Raw genomic sequence first — 27,816 nt, 5'->3', positions numbered from 1 at the left:
ATTTATCTTAAATATTAGTGATCCATTATTAAAACACAATTCTAACTCATTACAAAGGATGTAACAAAAAATAAGATTCCTTTTGAAAAGGCAATAAACAATAGCTTAAACAATTATTTACAGTAGCAAGTATCCCTCCATTCAAGATATGTTGTATGTCCAGGGCAAGGGTCTCCTCCCAGCCAACTAGTTGTGGCTTGCAGATTACAGGTAGTCTGATAGTTACATTTGGAATTCACGGTAGATGTCACTGTCAGTGAGTTGGAGTATGTCCAAGAGCTACAGAACCATCTCGCATGCATGGCCTCGAGATAGTACTCGAACGAACACGATCTACTGCGGGTTGTCCCAACAGGGATTTTTATACAGGCTAAGGAAAAACAAAACAAAATTTTAAAATATGTTGGTTTGTTTATTTGACAAAGCCTATACCATTGCAGTTTTTAAGAAAACGTTTAATTTTTCATATTAATACGATATATAAATTGAGGCTCTTATAATACCAATTGGTTTGTTAACGGGTCAAGATTTCAACAAGGGTAAGTCTACAAAGCACTTAAATGTCCCTTCAATAGTACATGCAATATCATGAAAATATATTGATAAAAAAAAAGCCGGAAGTCAAAATAGTGGGGAACAGACATGTTGTCATGTGATTACAAAGTTATTCAGACCAGCTCATTTGTTTAAATCATACTTTTTTTATTGATTTTTGTTTTAATTTGTACTGAACCAATCATCGACATAAGTATATATATTAATAACATGTACAAAAAATATCTATTTATGCAAAACAAATTAAAATATGCTCTGATAAAACAACAGCACTTTAAGAGGTTTGTTCTTTAGGTTTTTGGTAGCCATTTTGAGTCACCTCTTGTCTGAAAATTCTGCACCACATATTAATTCTAGTAACTGTTGTATATTTATATTCTAAGATGCCAAATAATCTTTATCAAATAAAGTTGTTTTTAAAAAATTACAATTTTACGGAGTTATGTAAGGGACTTTATTATGTGGCGAAAGGTTTCCAAGAAAGAAATGAACAATTTTCAAAACTCACTAGTTTTAGAGTACTGTTACTTTAGCTTCCTATTTTTCAGCGCAGTCCAAACTTCTATAAAGTTTGTGTATTACGATATAATCATGCTGTTCTAAAAAAAACATATCTAAACAATATTTTGATATATTTATCGATATATTTTGGCATATTTAGTTTATATTTCATAGAAGTTAAGATAATTAACTCCATTTTGGCCAAAAACTAGCTTATTTCATGCTTTATCTCAAATTTTTGAAATGTGACCCCCTACTTGTTTTGCATTTATATGAGACATTAAATGTATGTCTATTTGTATGCAAAGTTTTGGAAAGATGAAAATACCATTATTTTTTGTTATTTGCTTTATAATTTGATTACTCCAAAATTGTGTATCATCTGGTGTTGTGTTCATTAGGTAATGGCCTTTGAAGCCACCGGTAAAGCCAGGCATTTTAAACTGTGATTTAGATTTTACTATCATTGTCAGTAGATGTGTTTAACTTCATACTTTATTAAAATCATACCTAAATTATAGTTTAAACTATAAATATTTGTTTGATTTCTTCATATTATCAATTTTCATGTCAAATTTTAGCAACATTTTCAGAAAATTTATCATTTCTGTTTGGGGCCCTATATTTCCAAAAAATGGCATGTGACATGGGTAACAAATAAATAATAAAAATTTAGGTCCCCATCTTTATATCCAAGTGGTTTTCGGATGATTTACATTACTATTATTTCAGGTGCCAACCTCTTTAATTTTTTCAAAATTAATCAAGAACGTAAAGACGAGTCAATTTAGATTTTTAAGGGTAATGATAAACTGCAATTAGGGCAAACAAGTAGCGATATTTAATTTGAATAGTTGATAGACTCACCGTCCTCTAAGCATGCTTTGATAGCATATGCCGTACTACCTATTGAAGTCCCCGAGTTTGTCCAATCGAACTCTTCTTCGATTTGAACATTGTTTGGTGACGCTTTGTATCCCTCCGCACATGGTCCTAAACATGATCCACTCGTGATTAAATTATCTCCCGCACTCCGCCTAATAAATTAGCAAACATGGTATAAAATTGAAAAACAAGGAGTAACAAGAGGCCCATGGGGCCACATCGCATACCTAAGCAACAATGACTTTAATGGGCGTTAAAAAAAACATTGTGCCATATGGCACCGCGGTAGAATAACAAAAAAGAAATATTGTAAAGTATCTTTATACTTTTTTGCATACACGTACGTAATCTTAGACATTGTATTGTTATAGAATACTAGTTTTACCGAGAATAAGAAAATCCTACGCAAGTTGAAACTAAACATTTGGTAGGGATACACTGTTAATTTTAATTCTAATTCCCTATATTTTTTTTGCCCCCCCCCCCCACTTAATAAAGCTATCGAAATATATGACAGCATAAAGGTACATTATATATATATATATATATATATATATATATATATATATATATATATATATATATATGTATATATATATATATATATATATATATATATATATATATATATATATATATATATATATATATATATATATAATTATATATATATACACATGTAATTATTTTATTTTATTTCAAAAATTCCTATAGATGTTAAGAAGAAAATTGTACCCCAATGCGCTCAAATTAAAAACACTCAAATATTTAATGTCTACTCCATTATAATTAAACGACCTTGTTTACCTGGCGTAAACTCGTGCGACTTGCTCACTTACTCACACTTGATTGATGAATACACTTGAATGAAAAACTTTGTCACGTGAAATGTTAAAGAGCTTTAAAAATTAACGTATTCACATGCATATCACTCTATTTTACTAAGGCCCACCCAATTTTTTTTCAGCTTCATTCAAAAATATCAAATGGCTCCAAATCAGGATAATTTTCCGCTGTAATATTTTCTTAGAAATAGCGATAATGCCTTTATCCCCGTAACAGAAATGTGTCAGAACTATGGAAACTGTTTTAACGGTGTCGTTTTTATTAACTCGTGTCTGAAAAACTATCAAAATTCATGTATATTTCATATTATTCATTTAATAAAGAGGGGCCCCCGAGAGTAGTTACAACAGATCATCCTTGAATTTTTTTGTACAAGTTTTTAACGTTCAGCGAGACGTTTCTAACAATCAACCAGAATTTCAGCGCTAATCGTAGAATTATAAGCAAGATACAAAGCTCACAATTTTGCTAGTTTGAATCATATTTTGTTCACATGGGTTTATTACATTCAGCTTAAGATTTTGAACTTGGTATTTCCTATTCAGCATTTTAAATTGAAACAAAAAATGGCCTCTGATCTGTGTACAAACATAGAATTGTGAGCAAAGCTCTGTATCCTGCTTATAATTCGAAGCTTAACACTCAAATATGGTTAGTAAATAGAAATAAATGTAAACAAATAAAATAAGAAACATGCACAAACAAACGGACAGACGGACGGATGGACAGACGGACAAAATGTGATTAGAATAGCTCACTTGTGCTTTCATCTCAGGTGAGCTAAAAATAGTATACAAATAGTGACTGGGGTTAAGGCAACATTGATTATATTAGCCCCCGAGGGACGAAATATTGCCCGACGCGAAGCGGAGGGCAATATTTTCGTCACAAGGGGGCTAATATAATCAATGTTGCCCGAAAACACAGTCAACATTTGTTTTGTTATATGAAGAAACAAACCAAACTTTAAGAAATTAATTGAAAACAGATCGCCGTAATTTTCTCAGCTCAACAAAGAATTCACGAATTCAATTTTGTGCAAAGTTCATTTCCAAAATATCCTCAGCATCGAGCGGTCACTTGTGATATTCCACCGACCGTAAGAATTATCAGACAGGTGTTCTACCTGATTTTACTTCACAGTAATTCGCAAATCCTTATATCCGTTATGATAGCAAACCGTCGCATTGCGCGTTCGTTGTTTACTTGCCTTGACTGACTATCTATTATGACGTCACCTTGTTTTGGAGTCGCGAAGAATTATTTACGTCACCGTTTACGAATCAACAAATCAGAGGCGAATATTTGAAATAGAGGGAATATTCTCTAGATATTATTCCTAGCCGGTCAATATCTAAAAAATATTGACCGGTCAATATTTTTCGGACGAGCTGATATTACAATTATTGACTATTCGTCTATATAGAGTTATATAGTGAGAATATACTACTGAATATAACAATATATAATGTTACATTGTATTTCCAAATTTTACTTGTATTATTAGAATAAAGTCGTCTTACCATCCAATAAGGTCACCTTCAAGAACAAATATTCTATCCTTTTCATCCACATTGAAAGTTGTGGTATCTTTACCTGTTTAAATAATTGATAACACTTTTATATAATTTATAAAAATTCGGTATCTGATTTTAGATAACGTTAACAGTTTCAAAATAACCAACCTACCTGAAACATAGATACTGTTGTAACCCAACAGTTTATATTTACTGCCACTTGGCCTCCAGACCATGAAATGAATATATCCAGATTTCCAATGGGAAAATTCCCAAGAGGTGATGAGTGAGCAGCCTTTTATTGTAAAGACATAATCCGTCATCAAGTACATCATATCTGAAAGTAAATGATACGACTTAATTTCGAACAGTATTTAATTTGTACTAACATTGGAAATGAAAGTATTAAACAGGAATATTTTCTAGAAACAATATATTTCCTGCTACATTATGATGCAATAAAGTTTTACATACTGTTGACAAAATTATTTTCGCTCCGTGTTATTTTCGCCGTCTTTACTTGCAAACTTTGACCACTGACAACGCGGGTAAAGGGGCGAAAATAAAACGGGGGCGATTTCCCTATGTACAGTACCTTTTCCGCCGTCGTTTCCTTCTGTTAGGTCCTCTGGATAAAGATAGATCAGACTGTTCAAGCAAGGGGCAGCTAAACAATGAAAATACGGATCAGTGCAGGTTATGTTTAGATGAAACGTATAATCTGTCTAATCATGTTTTTATTTGTAAAATATTTACATATTTACAATTGTTTACGGTTTTTGTGTTTTCCTCTTGGAAAAAACATAGTATACTGAACTGTATAAAACTACTACTAGCATAATGAAACTGAATTCTGGTGGAGTCCTTTTCGATTAAGTATGAAGTATAGATATTTCAAGAATTTCTTCTTATTTGAGTAATAAGATTGGGCAATATTTAACTTTGAAATAATTAAATAGTTACGTCAATAGTACTTACAAGCATTAACATTCGTGGTGGAGCTATCAGTTGTAATCACTGGTTGTGAAACAGGACATCGCGTGATGGCTGTTATGACGTCAGACTCAATGGTGAACAAATTTGCATAAGACGATGCATAAAAATAACGACTATTATCTCCGGCTGTGCTTCTATATTCATTCTCGTAACCACTGTTAATATCTATAAATCATCATTTGTATACATAGAGAAAAATGCATGATTTATTTATTAACATACTACAGTAAATTTATTGTCAAACAGGTTCGCCAAAATAGATTTGCTATTGCATATTGTGTTTTACTTGTTTTTGTAGAAAGTAATTTAATATGGACGTCAATTGACACAAACATAATTTACCAATGGCGAAAACTGTGTTTGGCCATGAGTCGGCGATGTGTTGTCCCTGAATAGAGGCGCCACTTCTTACTCCGTCTATGACGAACACGTAATAATTAGCAGCGCTCGGGCGGTCTCCATTGGCCGATGTGAAGAAGTTGTTCTTGGTGTGAACCAACGCGTTGTCTATCAGATATCTCTGGTCGGTGTCCTCCGATAACTTCAGAATCTGGTAGCTGATATCTGTAGGCGTCATGTACGCGTTAAGGGCGATTGTTGTGTTTGCATGTGTGTTGTACGTAACCACACCAATCCGTATAGTACTCGTAGATACATGCAACTGTTGTGCAATATTGGCGAAGAAACTTTTCAGGAAAACATAGTTTTCGTGAGAAGAAGATTCTGTTCTTTCCATGATAAAAACAATATCTAGCTGGCAGCCTACAAAAACAACCGAGAAGTCATAATGTTCAATAAAGTATGTTTTTGTTTAAGCTTTGTCTGAAGCTTTTAGTAAAAATTGATACAAGATAATTTAATGACTTACTTGGAGTAATCAAACTAGCAGGTGTGATTGAAGCTGGACATTGGGTGATACTAGAAATAATCTGATCGTTCATACATACAAGCGTAGAAAAGTCTGTGGCCTTCAGGTATTTGTCGTTATCCACAATATTAAGCAATGCTGAGTCATAAGTTGAAGAAATAGCAATGCCTAAACAAATTAAATTTAAAAACACGAAGTCATAAAAGATTAAATCGATTAAATCAAAAACAATAATAAGACTATTTCATCGCCTAAAAGCAGACGTATATTTGACGTAACCCAACCCCTATAAAATTTGTGTCAAACCAAACCAAAGTGGCGTTATTCAGTGAATCAAAGACAGAGGAGTATGATACGTGTGCCACAAAGGGTTCAAGTAAATTGTGTTTGAAATCAAATATTGTTTATGATTAAGTTAGTGAAATGAAAGCATTCTTGATCATAAATTCGACATGCAGCGCAATGTCAAAAACAAAATTTTAAAATCAACATGTTGAAATGAACATTGCAAGGAAGGTTAGTTTTCGAAAGGAAAAACTGAAATAAAAAAAATACATTTAAATTTGTTATTATTGATAATATTTACCCAGAAAATGTTTTGGCTATAACAAAACGTTTGCAGATTTTACAGCGCGTTCGTGGCAAGTTGAAGTGATAACTCGTAATAAAATGACGTCATCGTTAAAGGCAGTGGCATTTGAAGTAATTCAAATTAACAAAATTGCTAAGAAATATTTTTTTTAATTGGTTGTCTTACATTCATATGCGGACGATAAGTAAAAAAAAGAAAACCAAACAGACGGAATTGGACGCAAAATGCTGAACGACACATTTCAGTAATGCAGACAACAACAAGTAATACAGGGCAAGTTTGGAGTAGACAAATCATTTGTAGGCCTACTTAGAAAATATTTTTTTTAAACTAGAATTGTATATGGAATGTGCACTCAGGGTAAATATTTTCCCCCAAAAAATTCTCATATGAAACGGAATATTGTCGTAAACGATATGGAGTGTTTAACAACAACGAAAAGACTGAATATTTTCAACGTCACATATTGTCCTGCCTGGCAAAACTTGTTGTTACTTATTACTCATTTTTCCGAGAAATAAATAACGTACAGATTCAGTATTGTTTGCCAGAAAGTGATTGAAAAAAAATATAGAAGTATGATGAACTTGCAGTGATCTGTTTTTGATTTATGTGTTCTGTCGACGCTATTTTAGGACAACCCTCGTAATATAAGACAAACTAATTAAAGTCAGTTTTTTAAATGTCATTGATTTCCTACAGAAAGTAAAAACAGCATTAGATGTAAACTTTAAATGACCTTCCAAGAAATTCACAAAATTTCATATATTTTTTCAAGTTGAGAAAAATTTAGAAAATTTAAAAAATCGTTTTAATAAAATTTCTTCAAAATGTTATTGTTTAGATGCTAGTTTTATTAAACATTTATTAGGAATACATATTTTGTTAACAAAAAACATAGTTTATCAAAATTGACCACTTAGTACTAGTATTTGCTTGATATTCTCAGAAGCATGTATACCCCAAATTGTTGGATAAAGTTTTCCCTCTTTTTTTTTTGGGGGGGGGGGGGTTAAATGTACCAATGATACACAAATTAACAGTCACTAAAAATTATATATGCAATCAAACTGTATTATACATTTTAAGATTTTGATCCTAGCCAGCAAAACCGTATAAACGAGTACATAATACCCCCTACCCCTTTCCGTCATCGTTGATATGCCCAAAACTATAACCAAAACTATAATCAAGTCCTCTAAAAAAGGGTTGGTATTACTTTATGAGAAAAACTAAACGTGTACTTACATATTAATTAGTAAAAAATAGTAGATATTTATTACTTTCGAACCATAGTTGTCGCCAGTTTTTAAGTCACGTTTTATTTTTTTTTATTTTTTAAAACTCATAAGTATTCTTACCAATAATGAAAATATTACTGGAGGCTATGGATCTGATCGCAGATCCAAATGCAGCGGCTTTGGTTCCAGCAGAATGTCCATGAGTCAGAAAGATGTAGTAGTTGGCGGCGTTTAAACGGTCACCATTCCCTGTGGTAAAGAAGTTCATCTGGGTATGTTTCAAGGCCTTATCCACGTAACGACCGACCCTGCTGTAGGCACTACTTCCCTGGTTAATGTTAGTGATTCCGGTAATGATTCCACTGGCTGTAGAGTACTGTTTCAACGGGAAAGCAGTGGTGGCCCCATCAGCAAACGTAACAACTCCTACTTTAACTCCCGTGTTTCCGATATACATATGAGAAACTAAACTTTTGATCAAAATTTTCATCTCATTAAATTCTGTGGCAGTAATTACATTTGTATCCTCCAGGATAAAAGCGATGTCTAATGGGCAGCCTGGAACGTAAGATGGTGTTTTAGAATTTATAATGAGTTTTGTGAATTATACAATTTCAATAACATGTAATATCAATGAACGTGTTTCGAAATGCCATAAAGTATCGGTGTTTACACTAGTGTAAAAAGACTTGATTTTGATATGTTTTTTCTTAATATTACTTTTCTTCCGTAAAATGCTATTTTGGTTTCGCAATTTAACGAAAAGCTTCAAAGTGCATCGCAATATATTCGAGAAATCAATAATCCATTCGAGCCCCCGTCTCGGAAACACTGCACGTTTCGATACTACTGACGCATGCGCCTAAAACTTTGTTATCCTTATTCCTCCGAAACTGTGAAGCTTGCGTGCACGATACCTTTATGGATGCTCTATTTCTAACAAGTGGCTGTGCATCTCTAAAAGAGTACTGGTTTCACACTTCATGTACAGAAGATTTTCTCTTTTAATTTATTTAGGTTTAGCGAAAAATCTAAAATCAAACATTAACATTCAACGGCTGAAAACAGACAACTCTAATTCCTGCAACTGAAATTTCCCCATACTGTTTGTCGGATGTAAATAAAAGTATATGTTTCATTTTATGTTTTGCTTTCTTTTAAATCCACGATTGGAATTATATCTGATGAACATACACACGATAAAACCCATAAATATTCATTTCCATTTTTTAAAAGAATTAAATATATAATTTTTTTTCCCAAAGTCTTGGGTTTAGCAACCCAAATATTTCTGCTGTCCATGTCACAGTGTTTTGCTACGTTGAAGACCTTAATGTTTTGTCAGCTCAGATTATATACTGAATAAAATAAAAGGAAACAATTTTGTGCCCCTATTTTTCCTCTTTATTTCGCTCTTACTCATAAAAAGTAAGCGGTAATTACGTTACTCTTTTGTTGATTAAAATAGCATCATTCTAGTCCATAACAAAAAAACCCCACAAAAGTCAACAAAATATCAAAAGAAATGATAACGAATATCCCATTGATTATATCTCATAACAAATGTCAGCGGCCTCTTTTTACATAATAATAAATAGAAAATTTACTATGGTTTGAATAATCCTTAAAACGAGGTTGAATTTTTTAAAATGACGAATAGAATAAAATATGACATTTCCCCTTATGTTTGCATTGGAAATCTGCGACGTTCAATTTTCTAAGAATACACTTTGCTTATTCATGCGTAATGAGCACAAATTTAAACGTTATAACGTGTTTTGAGTATATTTATTTTTGTAAGATTAAATGAATCTTACATAACTAATTTGATATGTACTTTTGAAATCAATCTCCACTCCTTAATAAAATAGATTTTTCTCCACAAAGTTTCAGGCACTGTAAATTTTGTGGTGGAAGCTAACTAAATAACATGTTAATATAGCTGCATGTATGTTTCATATACCTAAGAGCGTAAATAATAGCTTTATAACTGCGATAAAAATATTTAATACAAATAGACATCAGTTTTAAAATATGATTATAAGCAATGATAGCTTTTTTTTTGTCAAAGGACCGACGGCATCAAAAAATAAGAATTCAGTGCTTAAATGAACTTTGTTGGTCACGTGATCAAATCCGGCTCATAAAAGAAACCATACACTGTAGTTTATGAAATTGTTTCTCTCCCTCCAAACTATAATTATTGAGGAAAAACGCACTGATCAAGTTCTGTTAAATATAAAGCTTACAAATATGAATACACATGAATGAAGGCTAAACGCATATACGGTTATGTCGAACACGCTTCCTGAAATGTATGCCTTATAACACGGGCGGTGCAGGCGAGACATCTTATGAAAGGTTAAGCAAGTTCACACGAGAAAACAAATTATATTTTTAATGGGAAAGGTCAACTTGACTTTAATAAACAAATTTTCAAGAAGAAAAATGTACCTAATTGCGCTCATGCATTTTGAAGCTTTTTAAGTGTTGTACAGAGAAAACGTTCCATATGAACTGAATAAAAAAAAGTGTACCTTTATCATAACTTATTATGTACATCTCCAATTAATTGTCTTATGGGAAAATGGAAGTATATACATGTAAGGGTGCATTCACAAGATTAAGTACATGCAAAATTTAACAGTATTCTACAAATTAGCGCGGCTGTATTTCACTTCATTTCTTTTAAAAAAAAGATTTAACTTACCTGGAGTTGTGATGTCTACACTCTCACATGATGTGATTTTTTGAAGGACAGTATCTTTTATATCAACCAGGTTATTATAATAATCCGTATGAGTGTATTTGGTGTAGTCTCCACATGTATCAACGGCCTTCTGGTAATTGGTCTGGTAACTGCTACCAATGTCTGAAAAAAATTGTAACCATATAAACATTAATAAGCTCTCTCTTTTAATCACACGCAGCAATTTAATAAAATATCATGAAATACTTACGAACGGCAAAGACGTAGTTGCTTCCACTACTTCTGATGTCCTTTGCGACAGATTCCGGATAACTTGCGAAAGGTCCCACAATAAACACGTAGTAGTTGCTGGCATCCGTACGGTCACCTCCAGCTGACGTAAATACATCGTCCCGGGCTTGAATCAATCCTTTGTCCACCAAATGGCCGGACCCAGCCGTCTCCGAGATCGATTCAATGGCATTTCGAACAGATGCCGAGGAGGTATAGGTGTTTAGTTTGAATACAGTTGACCCCACAGAATCAAATAAAACCATACCAACTCTAACTCCGTTACTTGAAATAGTTATGCTGTCCGTAAACTCCGCTACAAACCTTTTGATATATCGCAAGCTGTATCTTTCTGCTATAAACACAATATCGAGCTTACAGCCTGAAAGATTAAGGAAACACTATATATAATAGTAAAACAATGGAAAGTAGAGCTTGTTTGCGTCTTAAACAAAAATAGGAACGTTTTGGCATTTCTTTATCCCACGTTAACTTACAGTTTAAAAAAAATTACATCCTGTGTTTTTCTTAAACTGTCAACGCCTTCTTAAAATCATATACATGTAACTATGTAAGATCCTACAAGACCGTAAGGTGCCAAAAGAAAGATAACTAAAAAAATTATTTATCAGAGTACCGTTCATTTTATATCCTATAGAATATTTTCAAAAATTAACACAAACAGAACTCTTTTCCCCAGCACACGACTAAGTATAATGTCTGGAGAAATTATGCTATTTTCCTTTGTGCAGAGCGAGATGAATTTTGTAAAACGATTGCAATATCATGTTACCAAGAATACCACTCTCTCTGTTTCAATCTATAAACCGAAAACAGCTTGGAAATCGGTTAAAAAAAACTTTCCAAAACAATGTAGAGCTAAAGGGCTGTTTTAAGCTTTGAGCCATTTTGACCTCTAAACTTTGGAATTGTTTTTTCAGAACCTTTTAGTTGTGAGTATCAGAACCCTTATTATTAATATAACAATATGAATATCTAATTGAAAGCCAATTTGAAAGCATAACATGCTTATATTCAGTTTGACGTGAAAACTGCCATAAACGACTTTACATCGACTCATAAGACCAAAAATATTTAATATTTTCGGATGAAACATAAAATATATATTATATACTACTGTATTTACATACGTCATGCCTCTTTATAAAAGTCGATGCTAACGTGTATGTACATCATCGCATGAACTAAATAATTCAAAATTGTCGAAGTTTTAAAATCAAAGAATTAGAAAGCTTCAAATAATTTGTATTTTGGGAAGTGTAATTTAAAACCGGAGGTCCACAAATGGAAATACGGGAGAGATATACCATTGCTACAAGAATCATACATTACTTTTCAAAAGTTTCTCTTCCATTTTCAAAGAAAAAGGGAACTTTGTCGAGAAGATAAGTATAATACTTATAAAACGGAAGGGAAAAAGGTCTCTTTGACCGAAAGTTGAAACGTCATAATGATATTCTAGTAAATAAAATAGTACTTCTTTTTATTTGAGTATTGGTGTTGGATGGTATTTCGAATAATATTTGCAGAGTGTCTTATCATTGTAGTAGTTCAATGTCTCTAATTTTATGACATATTTTACTAACATTAGTCAAAACAATGACTTACCAACCGTCACTGGTACAATCGTGACGGCGGGACAGACGGCAATTTTCTGGAGGAGAGTGTTGAATTGAGGATACAAATCGTCTGGAGAACTAATTTGAAAATATCTGCTATTGTCACCGGCGATATTTTTCAATTCAGTAATTAATGAGGCAGCTGGAGAAATACCTAATATAATGTAAACATGTAATATTATTTAATGATAAGAAATAAAACGACATCAGTTAGGAAGAACAGATCTCATCGGGGATGAGTCAAGCGTTGCCAAATGACAGTAAACCCTGGGATAAAATGACAGTAGCGCTAGCCTGATAAAAGCGATTGTCACCTTGGTCGGGGAGACCAATAGGACAATTTTACACCAGATCTTTTTATGAAGATATTGTCTTGACTGAATTTATTTGTAGAAATGCATGTAAAGAGGAACTGAGTACAAATTAAATTTTACCAATAGTAAAGAATTGATTTCTTGGGTTCAGTTTGAATTTATTGGCATATGTTGCTCCTGACTGTGTTGTTTTCGCTATCAAAACATAGTGTCTGAAAGCTGTGAATCTGTTTCCTTTGGACATAGTGAAGAAGTCGTAAAATCCAACTCGTAGAGCTTCAGCCAGGTTTCTGGAAGTTGAGGCGCTTGCTATTGATAAAGAAGAAATAGAGCTTTTAAGTGTCGAAGCGGAGTAGTAGTCATTGAGTTCGATCTCGAGGTCCACAATGTTGTCATATGTTACGACTCCAGCTAAAATAGCACTCGTTGAAATTTTCAGACTTCCTGCCAAATCGCCTATAACTGTCATTAAAGATGAATAAATCGACGATGTGTAATACGAAGCTTCAATGATGAACACTATGTCGATGTTACATGTTGAAACTGAAATGAGGTAAATAAATAAAATTACAAATATTAGTAGGTGTGACAAGGGATAAACCAAAACATGGGAATACATCAAACTAGAGGGAAAATATAAAGAAAAGAAAGTAACAAACCAGCGCAAACAAGTGGATATCCAGACATGGTATCACCATAGCCGCATGTACGTTGTGTGTTTCCTCCGACCTGCTTGTATCCAGAATTACATGCGTAGGTACTTACTCCGTTGCAAGAGGGATTGTTAGTGGAAATGCTGACATAGGAATTAGTCAAGTGTGTGCATGCCACATCTGCTCAGAAAAAGCAAAGAAATGCAACGTAAAACAAATCAATATTAAAATACTCATGTATATTTTAAAGATAGTCATCGAATACGTAAGATTTGGGGACCACTTATGAATAGGCACCATCAGACAGGTTATATGTTTTGCGGTGGGAGCTCAGCATATACAAACGGGGTACTTGTTACATAATAATGAATTAAAGCGTGATTAATCAAATGAATGCATCAACATCAATTAAAATGAAATATTTTACGTTCCAGTATACATGTATAAACATTAATTTAATGTTTTACGATGTGTTTGTCTGGAGGAAGGTACCAGTAACAACGATCACTATCAGATTCATTAAAAACGTGCACAGTCTATCCATCTATCGTTTTATTTCATGACGCTTAAGTTCGCGGGTCTAGATATTGTGACTTTATGTTAGGAGAGCAGACATCAAATACTATTTCCATTACTTAAAGAAACAATGCTCCAAACAATTTGCCAAAAATAGCTTTAACAACTAGTTTCAAATCAATTCTTTTTTTTTTTAATCAGCAGAATGTTTTATTCATCTTTTAGATGCATGACCATCTTAAAATACATTTAACCTGTTCTAGCGAGAACATGCCATTGGTAGCGATTTGCATTTCACAAGGAATTGTGGGTAATACTCTGACGACAACGTTTTCAGTATGTCAAATGGAGCAGTAGTCCGAAGTTTGTTGTCGCCTAGGCGTTGTCTTTAGAACAAGCAGTGCTTCCCGGCGCTTCGCGCTGGCGAGTTCTGGTCACACAAAAAACACTTTGATTTCGGTGCAATTAATTGCACACAATAGAGGCTCTACCGTCGTGTAGTATTCCTTCCCTCGCCTCAGATTCTGTGCAATTATTGATCTTTTATGTGCATTTTCTGTATTTAAATAATGCATGCACCTGTTTATTTGATGTAAGAATTTTTCTGGTTTGAACAAAGTGTGTAAAAATTTGACCGCCACCGAGAAACGCTGCAATGTAAGATGAATGTTCATACAGTGAGACCTCAACAGCAAGATATTATAAACTGTTAAAAGAGGTCTGCATATCATTAAGAATTCAAGGGATAGCGGAGATAAATGAAGAATATGGCAGATAATACCTTTCACAAGTAATGATCAGCTTTAAGATATGAGTGTATACATACCATTAGGAAACCTCCATTCTCCTGTTGATCCCCATCCCGTTTTTATCCAAATAAAGTTGACAGTGTATGGTGTTGAATGATAGCAGCTCATGAAAGTGTTACTTCCAGGTGAGCTCCCAGTGCCTACACGGACGTAATTTCCGGTCCACGTAAACCAAAATTCGTCAAAATAAATTCCAGACAGGCGGGAACCAGAATTAGAAACACAGGCAGTTCCGCCAATGGCAAATCTAATTGCAGACTGCGTGTCGGTCCAGCCACCTATGACGATTTCATAATGGGTACCGCTGGTTGCATTGTCTACACTACCTAATGCAATATGGACGTCATTGCTTGCTCTCACTCTAAAGGCGACGGACGTCCTACCAGTGGCGACGAAACAGTCGGTGGTCAGACTGTAGTACACCTGGTCATTGGGTGTAGTTCTGCTGATGTCCGACGATGCTAAAAACGACAGTTTTACGTTCTGAGTGGCAGAACTATAGATCTAAACGGCTACACATGGGAGGATAATCCATAAAAGAAAAGTTTAACCACTATGTGAAAAAAAATTATTGTAATCCTATTATTTATTTTTCGTTATTTGTTCACTTAAATATCAATACAGGAATCAAACCAGGAAGGATATCATTTGAGTAGAACTCGAATTACGAAGTTTAAACCCGACAATTTCTTATTAACATTTTTGTTTTATATTTTCAATCAGTTAAATGCTCTAATGTATTAAATTTTGAAGGAATAAAAACATAAGACTACTAAGACAACCTTAGATATTTTAACTGATGTGGACAGTTTATGGTAAAATGCCTTCCGTCTTAAATATTGGAAGATAAAAACAGTAATCGACCGGATAAAGCCGATTATTATGACTCACGTTCTATCACACAACGTCGCGTCAATATATGTTTATTTATTTAGCTCCTAATTTGATAAAAAGATTTCTTTTTCAAATCACATGTTATATCGAATAAACTTAAATTGATAAGCCACACTTTGGCAACAATACAATATAAAATGTTTAAAGTAAAACCTATTATTCTAACGCGTTAGGAATATACACTATAATGAATATTGCTTTCAACAAATTTGAGACGTATACATGTATGTCCAAAAGCTTTTAACGTTAGGTACTAGTATACAGATCAATAAACCAACTTGACTTATTATTATTATAATACCGGTCAAACAAACTTTCGGGGTTTTTTTAACAGTTCATTCTAGCGAGAAATAAATATTATAAAATTCTACCAAAGTATGAAGGTGTGAAATAAGATAACTTACAGGCACATCCGAGTCTTTTACACGCGATATTTTGCGCTGGGGCAGATCCACACCCTCCATTTGGTTTAACACAGGCTCTGTACCGGTAAGAGGTTTGGGTGGTACAATCTCCTGGACAAGACCATGATCCCCAATTTCCCCAAATAGCTAAATTGATAAATTCATATTTCAAAAATCAACAATTCCATAAATGTATATATTTAATCTGTTCTTACATATGGTAATCACTCCTTTAGTTGGTCCTCAGAATTTTTCACCGATTTTAAACCTGAATCACTTGATTGGGCTCAAAACGTAGAATTATTTAGGAAATGTAACACTTTTGGCTTTAGATTAGAACTTCATATTCAAGTAATTTCTTTTTAAAATTTAATTGAAATTTTGATAGTTGGTCTTGATTTGATAAATATACAGATGTACAGTTCTTATCTCAATGTTAAAAATCAAAAATGACATGATCATGAAAAAAAAAAACTTTGATTCCTTCGGTGTACAATAAACATCAACTAACCCGAAACGATTAGTACTCACAGTAACACCCGTCGGCCCAGTACAAATATGTAGTAACTCCAGGACAAGGGTCGCCTCCTAGCCAACTGCTGGTTGCATACAGAGTACATGCGGTGTTATAATTACATTTGGAATTCACAAGATTTGTAACTGTCCAGGAGTCGTTGCTACAATACCATCTCGCAGATGTGATCCGCAGATAGTACCCGGATGAACAATATCTGTAGTAGTTTGATCCTTCAGTGATTGTGTAACAGGCTAAGAGAAACAAAATAAAAACATGTGAATGTGAAAAAGGTCCTTTATTACATAACAAATCAAATTATTTTTTACGTCACTGAGTCACTCGGGTACAAAAGCCGAGAAGGATCATTCGAGATTCGAGATTCGAAATACGAGATTCGAAATACGAGATTCGAGATTCGAAATTCGAGATTCAATATCTAAATTAACCAATCAAATCATGGATCTGAAACCTGTATCCTAGCAACATCAAACTGTTCTAAATAAAGATCATTCGTACATGCTCTTTCCTACAAATTATGAAATAAATGTCTTTATAGCTCTTAATAAATGCTATGTTCACTTCTCCCTACCTAACTAAATAATTATTTACTTTTACACTGAATATCTAAGTAGACTAGTAATAATGCAGTGTGCTTCGCGGATCTAAGTGATTTTGTTTGCCCTGGTGCATTTCCACCTGATGCGTTTGAACCCTGGGGTATTTCACCACCAGTAATAGTTTAAAACCCGGGTTTATTCACCCCTTTTGTGTAAAAATGCGGTTATGGTAGAGAACTTCATAAGCGTAGCTAATTTTTTCTGTAGGAGGTCCTAGGCCAATTTTAAAATATTTTACTATGTAAATTTAATAAGCTCCAATTTTCCCGAGGAGGGGGTCCAGATCCCCTGACCCCCTCCTTTCTAGATCCCCGCATGAAGATTAGTACATGTATCTAAATAATCTAAATATAAATAACCTGTCCTGTTTCACTAATAAATATAAGCATTACTTATCGTTTTTATGTATGCATACAGTGATACACTAGTACTATGATTATAAACAAATCATTGAGATATTATCACATTATACGGAATTATTAATAAATACAATTTATTTTCCTTTTCCTCAGTAAACAACTTATTATGAGTCTTACTTTTGGAATTGTTTTCAATATAGAAGGATACCTACTCTCTACAATTAAAGGTAGGGATGATAGGGTGCCAATTTGTTCACATTGCCGATTTCTTGTGCAGAGAACAGTAAAACATTTTAAAAATTTGATTGTGCATGAATAAATATTTGTTGTAATTGTTGTACATGTATTTTGTTATAATTCATTCATTGATATATCAATAAGAAAGATTAAAAGCATATGTTTCAGAGCCAAGTTTCTCTGTAGTTTCCTACCCCCCCCCCCCCCCCCCCCCCACCAAAATTGACAATAATAACATATAAGTCATACAAATGTTTCCTTTTTTTGTAAGTAAATCTCTAAAGATGTAAATAAGCACTGCAAACAAAGATGTGTGTATTTAATATACTACTACATTACACTTAGCCAGATCAAATGTAATAAGGATGAAGCTACAAGGGGTGAGTGGTGCAAATTTACCAATTTGTCGCCATACACACAGAACACCAAATAAAGAAACTGTGAGTGGTGTATGGAATGCATAAAATTATTATAAAATTATCTCAAATAATCAGTGCAAAAACCAACAAATAGACTGTTATTTGTTACATATCCTGCAAAAACATTGATAAAAAATGCTATCGTCCCATAACATAGCCGATTAAGTTAATGTGTACATATGGTCAACGTACATGTAATTCTAATATACAAGAAGGCGGACGTATCAGGCGGGGATCCAGAAAATTAAATTTCAAAAATGATCGGTTGAATTACATTAAATGCTTTGAAAATTGTTTTAAACTATCGCACGGGTCAAAATGCATGATAGAAGTTATGTACAGTGTAATTTGAAACTTTCATTTTATATCAATATGTAGTATTACCTATTATAACAAATGAGAGTATAGCACAACTGCCACAAGCAATACATGTCCTTTACCGGCACCACCTCCCTCCCCATAAAAAAAATGAAACAATTGTCGTTTTATTTGCTAAAATGTGTGTGGTTCAAGATTTTTCTAAAGGACATACCCGATTAGAATTGAAAAAGAGTCGTACGTTTAAAACTAATTTTGTCAAATTTTTTAGATTCATTGGTTATATTTTGGTCCATTTGGGTAAATAGATACACCAGCGCAGCTCTTATTTATATATAATCAGGCCATAAATTCAAAATATTTTCAAAAATTAATAGCTTTAAATCCAGTGGATGAAAAAAAGGAAAGCAAGTCGAACTCGATGAGTGCTAATACCTGTGTTGAATGAATGGTACAGTAGGGTATGCGCAAAAAAGTCCCATCTACTATTTCCTACCCTATATTTATTGGAATATTAAATCCGATTATAAGAGTCAAATTAAAAATCAATTACGGATATGTACCTGTTTATCAAAAGTAAAACTACTCATAATTTATCTACAGTGCATCGTTATGGAGCTACACAAAAAGTTTTATATTAATTTGCCGAGCCAAATAAAAAAAACCTGGAAAACGAAGAGAAAACAAAGTGGGGACAGAATAACTGGCAAACTAATTAGGACTTTATAGCCCCCCCCCCCCCCCCCCCCCCCCCGATTATTGGAGTACAACATCCGCACACAATTTAAAGAAAATTTCATGGTTTTTTTTATCATTTTTGCTAGCTAATGTAAGACATCACAAATACCCCAAACCCCCTCACGGAAAAGGAAATGCTAGGTGATGAGAGAGAGAGAGAGAGAGAGAGAGAGAGAGAGAGAGAGAGAGAGAGAGAGAGAGAGAGAGAGAGAGTCGATGTAAATCACAGGTGCGCTAACACCGTTAAAACTAAAGCTTGCTTGTTGGTCTGCCCTACCCTAGCTACCTCCTCTCTTTTCTCCTTTTAGAGGCTTAATTATTGTCCATATATGCTTGTAACAAATCAAATCAATTTCAAATTCTAAATCAAAACTGAATTTGACACTACAAAACTCTCTGTCTGTCTGTCTGTCTGTCTGTCTCTCTCTCTCTCTGTCTCTCTCTCTCTCTCTCTCTCTCTCTCTCTCTCTCTCTCTCTCTCTCTCTCTCTCTCTCTCATATCGACATATTCTTATCTGGATTTTTGTCTTTGAGGTTGTAAATCATTATATCTTCTATGGTTTAAAACTTCATCATAACCTTTTGACATGTCGATTATTTCATTGAGTTTCGTTTCATAGCTAAAACATTTAGATTAAACAGATCTTTCTTCGCGAGCCGATTTTTACACAGTTGGGGCGAATACACTTCGGGTTAAAATTGTTCGGGGGAAATACATACAGGGCAAACAAAACCACTTAGATTCGCAAAGCCAACAGTGTTATTTCTAATTTAATTGTTTATACTGTGTGGGGTTAATTCATCAATGTTAATTTAACCATGTTATAACCACTATATAAGAGCTATTAAGACATTTATTTGTAGGAAAGAGCATGTACGAATGATCTTTATTTAGAACAGTTTGATGTTGCTAGGATACAGGTTTCAGATCCATGATTTGATTGGTTAATTTAGATATTGAATCTCGAATTTCGAATCTCGAATCTCGTATTTCGAATCTCGTATTTCGAATCTCGAATCTCGAATGATCCTTCTCGGCTTTCGTACTCGGGTAACCTTTTGTCGCCATATTTTAGGAGATTGACTTAAAATTTCCTGTGCATTGTACGCTTGTAGAAATGAGATGAATGCATGTTGTGTGCATTATAAATGAAACTTGATATGGTTAAGTATGCCTAATTATATTGTGTCTGCACAATATAAGGTCAAATATTTAAAGAATTATTGCCATCAAATGATTGGCTTTATTGTCCATTTTAATAGTACACGTATCAATAAAATTGTACTTTTAAAAGCTAAACACAGAATTACTAACAAAAAAAAATGGAAGTTAAAATAATAACACAGCAATTTGTTTTTAGAACACACTGGTTAATGTGAAATATTTAATCAAAATGAGCAATGAAATATATAAGGGTCAAAACTGTAACGTAACTTTTGTTTATACTCTTAAGGATGTAAATATAACCTAAATATATCCACGACAACCCAAGCCTCGTCAGGAGGTTGGATCCTGCGATTTAAAGTCTGAAAGATCTTTTTAAAGTTTTCTTTGTGATTGGCTTCGGCCGATCACAGTTGTGTCCATATGAGGCATCCGGCAAATTTAACTATTTGTTCACGGATTGCGCCTTGCACTAGTTTATTTACTATGCAATGACAACCTTATTTAAATCTTTATTAGACGTAGATTACTGAAAACGGTAATCTTATCAATTTACTCTGAAAATAAAACATTTATAGAGTTACATACATAATGATTCAAAACACGGGAGTTTTTTTTCATATGCGTAAGAATATTAGTAGGAAGTGTAATTCGCATACTAAAAGTAAAGCTCATTCATGCCTTGCCATTTCAGAAATAAATAAAACGGTGCTATATATAGTTTACTGCATGTAGCGCATATTATGTAAACACAGCTGACCAATAATATTTCATGCCGAACATTGCTTTAAAAGGAATTCTTGTTTCACATATGCGTAGGAATATTAGTCGGAAGTATAATTCGCCTAGTAAAAGTAAAGCTCATTCATGCCTTGCCATTTCGGAAATCAATAAAACACTGCATGTTGCGTATATTATATAAACAGAGCTGACCAATGATATTTTATGCCGATCATTCCTTTAAAAGGAATACTTGTTAAATAAATATACCAAACATACGAGTAGAAAATTTTGGACGAGAGGTGACCCAAAAAAAGAGAGGAACGAACCTCTTTAAAGCTACTTGGTCCGATTTTAGATCAAATTTTATGTACACTTTTAAATAATGGCTTGCTTTGTATGTGTAGGCCTATTATAATACGCATTGCGTTACTTTTCGTGGTCAATTAAGCCATATTTCTAAGGTAAAATGATAAACATAAAAAGGTAACGCGTTATTTCGTCCCTAAGTCGATTCGGATATGATTCCATTATGTTTTGACGTTCGCTATAAATATATTAATTTTTTCTTAGAAAATCAAGAATAAAACCGTGCGCATTTTTTTCTCTAATTTATATTTCTGAAATTTATTTTGTTTACAGTCCATGAATAATATTGATTGAAAAAAAGCCAATCAGTCAGGGACAAAACCAAACTGTTCCCTTTTCTAAATATGTCTATGGTGCATTTGCTTTTGGTTTTTGTGTGTGTTTCCTTGCAGAAATATTTTAATCATTCCTATCTACGTTGAATATATTTCTATTCTGGTTTCATAAAACCGTTTGTTCATCTCGTTGTACCAATAAATTATGGGATCAGTTTCCTTGATTTTGTTCTCTTGCTCTGTATGTATGTGTTGAAAATGTAATTGCTCTAGGCGAATGAGTTCATCTTCTATGACAAACACATCTGTATTTTCTAACTACAGTACATTGCCATAATACGCAAATATTTTCTAACTATAGTACATGGCCATAATACGCAAAATGGTGGTCGTAAAACAAAACAAATAAACACAAAGAGAGTGTTGCAAAACAGCGGGAATATTCCCTATAAACGTGAGCCCCCCTCACAGCCTACTTAATATTCAGGGTCATGAACCCTGGGGAGCATTCATTGTTGTCCCCAAGAGAGACAACTCTTGAAAACGTGCATTTGTTGACTATAGTCCGTTTCTTAACCTTATTAAAAAGATAAATTGAGAAGTTTTCAAATTATTTTAATTATACATAATACATATAAGAATGAGTCTAAGACATGAAAAATGCATGAAAGAAGTACATTATCAGATAAAGTAGGCTGGTACATGTACCTGGGGCTCGTAAAGGGTACTTAAGTGTAAGACAGTGCTTAAGTATGACTTATGTAAATTCTTAGACTTAAGTCCGTAACTAGAAGAGTGCTTAGCTAGGACAATTTACCCAAAAGGTAGGCGGCCGGTAGAGGAGACTTAAGTATGTCTTAAGTATTGTTTTCACACATTTAGAAGACTTATTGTTAATTATTTCAATTCAACATATGATTACAGAGTATTAATCACATTATGATATTTATACAGAATAAATATCATAATACTCATCAATATAAAAATTTTGATTTGATTGATATAAATATTAACAGTGGTCATAATGATCTGTAACATTTTCCATAAACCAGTAGTGTGCAAGTGGACTGCTAATAGGTTGTAAACACGTAATGGTCGGTTAACAAGAAGTAACTGCATATATAAACTTGCGAAACTTGAGAAATTAAAAAAGGATGTTTGAAGACAGAAAAACCCTCAGCGATTTTAATGACGACGATTGCCTCATTTCAATATATCGACTTAATGAAGAAATCATACTCAGAATATATGAATTGCCTTATTGGTGAGGTAAGATGTAAAACAAAAGATAAAAAGAAATTCACTATATAATTATATCAAGTTCTTACGGCCTCATGATATTACCCCACAGGCAGTCTTCGAGAACGACTAAAATAGTGAATATTCGTCAAAACAGAAGCAACAACAATAACCTGAATATATTGCCCGAGATCCATCGCTTTGAGTTATGTTTGGTACAAACGTATATATACTCATGCCACCTTTAATGTTGTGTATGTAAAATTTAATTACATCTACCCCCATCTAATATCAAAGATGTCATGCACGTGTATCTATAAAAATATGATTTTATTACCAATACATCCAAATTCGACAAAAGAAATGAAAAATACGTTTATACTTTTTAAAATAAACATGACTTAGCTAAGACATTGCTAAGTTTGCTTTATGTTACGGTATATTAAGACATACTTAAGCAGGACTTATGCAGGTCCTAAGATTCCGCCTAAGTCCTACTTATGACCCTACTTAAATCAAAATCTTAGCATGCTTTATGTTACGAGCCCCTTGTGAACATTATATATATATTGCTTGTACATGTAGGTACATGTATAAATCTACACAACTACATACAATTAATAAACTGTATTATGTAAATTGAAAAAAAGAATACACATGTCGTTTTTCATATGTAAGGTAATTAAAAATTAATCACTAGACTAGTTTCAAAAACTTCATACCATTTAAACAATGTAAGGTTGCAGAAGGCCTGTTTGTATCTAGTTTAATATAATGGGAATAAATTAATGACCCTGTATAAATCATTCTGAGATAAAAAAAAAAAAAAAAAAAAAAAAAAAGTAATAGACAAGCTGTCCAAGAAACTAAAGTGATATATTATAGGGATCAATAGGATATACGGTACAGTGATTTTTTTATATAAACGGTAACAAAAATTTTCAAAACATTTGAATAAAGGGAAAAACTTTTATATTTTAATTATTTTTTCAACATAAATTAAATAATATTCTAAAAAAAATATGAATATTTGTATTTGATGGCTAAATCTGAATATTTTTCTGTCACTTTCTTCTGTTCATGAACAAGACCTATACATTTACCAGACACTTTTGATTATTAAATATATCCGTATCGCTTTAAAAAGTCACACCCGTTACGTAAAAGACTATATTAATTCAAATAGCGGGAATGTTTCGTATGTAGGCAAAATAAAGTAATACACAGACATTGTACGCGCATTTCTATTGAACACGACTACCACGCTTCGCGTCAATTCGGAAAACTTTCCCGTTTATTTGCAACAATTTCATCATTTTACTCTCGATAATAAGCTCAATGGGCTTTCGTATGATTTAACACATTCTTTTACTTTAAATGAAAAAAAAAAATAACTTGATTTCTTTTTAGAGCCAAATGCTTGAGAAAATTTATTGTCGGGTTTTTGTTGGGTTTTGTTTTTGAAAACGTTTTTACCTACTAACATATCACGGCATCAGAGTTTCAATTAATACACAAACAGAAAATGTCTTCTCTGAAGATGATATGTTTTATAGAGCATGACGTGAGGAGAGTCACCTCACGCTGGCGAAGTAAATCTGGATATTTTTGTCGTAATGCTAAAACTTCTTAAGTTAGTCCTTAACAAAGAATTGGCCATGCTGCTCTATCCAATTATTATTATTATTATTATTGAATGAATCATCGCAATATTTGTGCCCGATAGAGAAGCATATACTGGATTGTTTGATGTGCTTTATCGATGGCTCTTCAAAAAGTCATAAATGTAGTCTAATAATATGGCTGATGACTATAAAGAACCTATTTTTCATTTTCCATTAGAGCGTATGTCTTTTGATTATCTAATTCAACACTGGAATTTTATCGAGGCCAGGGTACCCTGTTTACTCTCTTTTACTTTCAGTTTGATACACCAGATAATACACATATTCCAGTGATTTTTATTCATCGAAGCAAAAGGGCAAAAGTATCAACATTTTGCAGTTCCGGCATTATTATTCGCAGAAATATTTAAGATATTACATGTAATCTTCACACAGCCTTCCAAAAAAGAAAAAAACCTTGAAATTGCATATCTTTGGAAATTTCCTTTAAATAAACACTGTCTTTATTTTTTTTATTAATCATTTATAAAGAGTTATATATTTTGTTGACAAATTTAGTTTAATTGTAGACACGAGAAATTAATATAAATAAATTAAGCCAAAATAACTCAAGTGGGAAAAAGGGATCTGAAGAATTGATGTAAAAAAGGAAATTAATAAATTTGTTTGCATGCAAAAACATGTCATATCGTTTATTTAGGGAAATATTTGGAAATAAAAATTCATTTGTTTTAATTAATTTTAACGAACAAAACAATTTTTGTGAGTATATTTTATTGTATTTATGAATCAATATTTGTAAAAAGAAATTTTTTAAATAATTTTACAAAATTTTTTGTGGAAAACTAAAACCTCTGTTAATTACAATCCCTGGTACCCATTCTCTAAAAACCATCTAGTTCTAGCTTGTTACCTCAGAGACCCCCCCCCCCCTTCCCAAAAACATCGATATAATAAAAAGAAGGAGTTTTATATAAATCAATAAATAAACTCACCAGTCAGCTGGACTAAAATCACTAAATAAATTGTGATGCCTCCTAAAATGATGTATGTATTCGCCATTGGACTAGGTACTGGACATTAAAAATCCGTTCTTGTACTTTGATCACGGTAATGGGACGATCTCAGATTAAGATAAAAGGTTGTCATGACATATAATTAAAGACCCGACCGTAATAATTACTCTGGTAATATATATGTTACAATCTTGATTATCTCTATAAATTCTCAGATAACCTCGTTTGAGACTGAAAAAATTTAAACACTCCAGCGAGTACCGATACAATAGCAATACATTTAATATGCTATTTAAAGCAAGATAAAACCCCATGTGAACAATGAAATACGTTCTTAATTAATACAAAGAGGCGGTGTTACAAATTACAGCCCAACAAGACCCTAAACAGTTGCCAGTACACGCGTACGCAAATTGGCACCAATAATTTTGAAAACGTGACAACCGAAGTCATAATACTACAGTAAAACACGTTTATTACGAACACGGGTAAAGCGAATTCTCGGATATACTGAGTAGCTAAGTTTTTTTATTCCCCGGTAAAATTTTTAACAAATCTTTGTAAAATTTTACGGTTGTAACGAATTCGAATTTAACGAATTTACGGATATAGCGAACTCATTTTGAGTCCTGTAGAGGTAAATAATAACGAAATTTAAAACTTTTAAAACGAATTTCTTTACAGTTAAAAAAAAAAGTTTGCGCTACCATTAAACATAATGGTTTGAATGTATTTATTTTCATAAATCATTTTCAATTCACAATCCGATTATTAAAGGTATCAAAGTAATGTATTTTTATTTTAAGCCTCAATTAACAAAAATTATAGTCTGGTAAAAGAAAACGTGTATATAGTGAATTCGCTATAGTTATTATTACGAATTCGTTAAACGGATATAATGAAGTAAATCAATTGGTCCCTCAGACTTCGCTTTAACCGAGTTTTATTTTTCTTGCACTAGACAACTGCCTTCAAAGACCGTTTGAATCATCAAAGAAAGCATTTTCTAGTCTATATTAACATTTTTCTTTTGACTACTTCAATTATTCATATAAAAGGTTTATTATCAAACAGTACCTTGCAGGTAGAAAAGAAAGTCACTAGACTCTTTTGGAAGTCTGACATGCAGTTAAATTTTAATTTATAGTCTGTCCCAAGATATTTATGCACCTCATTTGGACGATTTTCAATCAAAAGACACACACCTGTGAAAGAAGTGCAATTGAAATAGTTAGATTGAAAGGGATAATTTCCAAGATAATTTCATTGACACATTATCATCTCTCACTCGGAAAAATTCACAGGAACGAATACAGATTCCTTACGGAGATTATTAATGGAGAATGTTTACATCTTTTCTCCATTCGGAATACATCGCACAATTTTACAACGTTATCATCCGGGCTTGCTGCAATACAAATCTCCGCACAAGGACCAAGCACGTTTTAACATTAATTTCAATGTAACGTTTAAACGGGCTTGGCCCCTGTGATTGTATTGAAACCTGATAAGCTAACAGGCGCGTTTTGACTGAAGAAATCTTGGAAATTTTTCATACTTTTGAATGAACATCGTTTGAATCCTGAGGTGTTTATAAATATAATGCAATTAAGCAAAATGTAAATCCAGGATATCTTAGTACAGAGTATAGCTAAAACACAAGTAAAACCTATTAGTTCATCCATAAATTAAGACTCAATTCAATGTTGGTGTTTACATAATTTTGTCACTGAACACTGCTGATTTACGGGTTTAAGGACTATATAAAATATTTTTGGAATTTCAGAGATGAATTTTCAGTTATAGATCTGTATGTCGAGAAATGGTGAATGTGTTTTACTCCAAGTTCAATGCAATCTGACTGTTGATAAATAATCACTCAAATCATCCTGGAGTAGAGACAATCTAATTAAAATAAGATCCTTTACACTCCTGTCTTTGATGTGTCACAGCGACATATTAAATACAGGAGCATGAAAGATCTAATCTTA

At 33.0% G+C, this 27,816-nt stretch overlaps 1 protein-coding gene across 2 annotated transcripts in view; it reads right to left on the bottom strand.

Moving 5' to 3' along the window:
* LOC105343730 (collagen alpha-3(VI) chain) overlaps window positions 1-25,962 on the bottom strand; it is a 49,421-nt gene extending 23,459 nt beyond the window's left edge. For both annotated transcript variants that reach the window (XM_066074690.1, XM_066074691.1), the window contains exons 1-18: window positions 25,805-25,962; window positions 16,743-16,979; window positions 16,212-16,358; window positions 14,931-15,374; window positions 13,595-13,768; window positions 13,056-13,478; window positions 12,611-12,775; window positions 10,962-11,363; window positions 10,712-10,873; window positions 8,122-8,559; window positions 6,169-6,336; window positions 5,643-6,062; window positions 5,283-5,465; window positions 4,900-4,971; window positions 4,477-4,641; window positions 4,311-4,383; window positions 1,924-2,093; window positions 122-370 (exon numbers count right to left, since the gene is read on the bottom strand). In XM_066074690.1, the coding sequence (XP_065930762.1) occupies window positions 122-370; window positions 1,924-2,093; window positions 4,311-4,383; window positions 4,477-4,641; window positions 4,900-4,971; window positions 5,283-5,465; window positions 5,643-6,062; window positions 6,169-6,336; window positions 8,122-8,559; window positions 10,712-10,873; window positions 10,962-11,363; window positions 12,611-12,775; window positions 13,056-13,478; window positions 13,595-13,768; window positions 14,931-15,374; window positions 16,212-16,358; window positions 16,743-16,979; window positions 25,805-25,871 (4,159 nt within the window). In that variant the 5' untranslated portion in view covers window positions 25,872-25,962. The remainder of the gene's footprint in view (window positions 1-121; window positions 371-1,923; window positions 2,094-4,310; window positions 4,384-4,476; window positions 4,642-4,899; window positions 4,972-5,282; window positions 5,466-5,642; window positions 6,063-6,168; window positions 6,337-8,121; window positions 8,560-10,711; window positions 10,874-10,961; window positions 11,364-12,610; window positions 12,776-13,055; window positions 13,479-13,594; window positions 13,769-14,930; window positions 15,375-16,211; window positions 16,359-16,742; window positions 16,980-25,804) is intronic.
* Window positions 25,963-27,816: the final 1,854 nt, after the last annotated feature.

The sequence above is a fragment of the Magallana gigas genome, chromosome 2 (genome assembly GCF_963853765.1).
Source record: "Magallana gigas chromosome 2, xbMagGiga1.1, whole genome shotgun sequence".
Taxonomy (NCBI): domain Eukaryota; kingdom Metazoa; phylum Mollusca; class Bivalvia; order Ostreida; family Ostreidae; genus Magallana; species Magallana gigas.
Note: the sequence above shows the minus strand (reverse complement) of the source record. Positions and strands in the feature narration are given on the sequence as shown.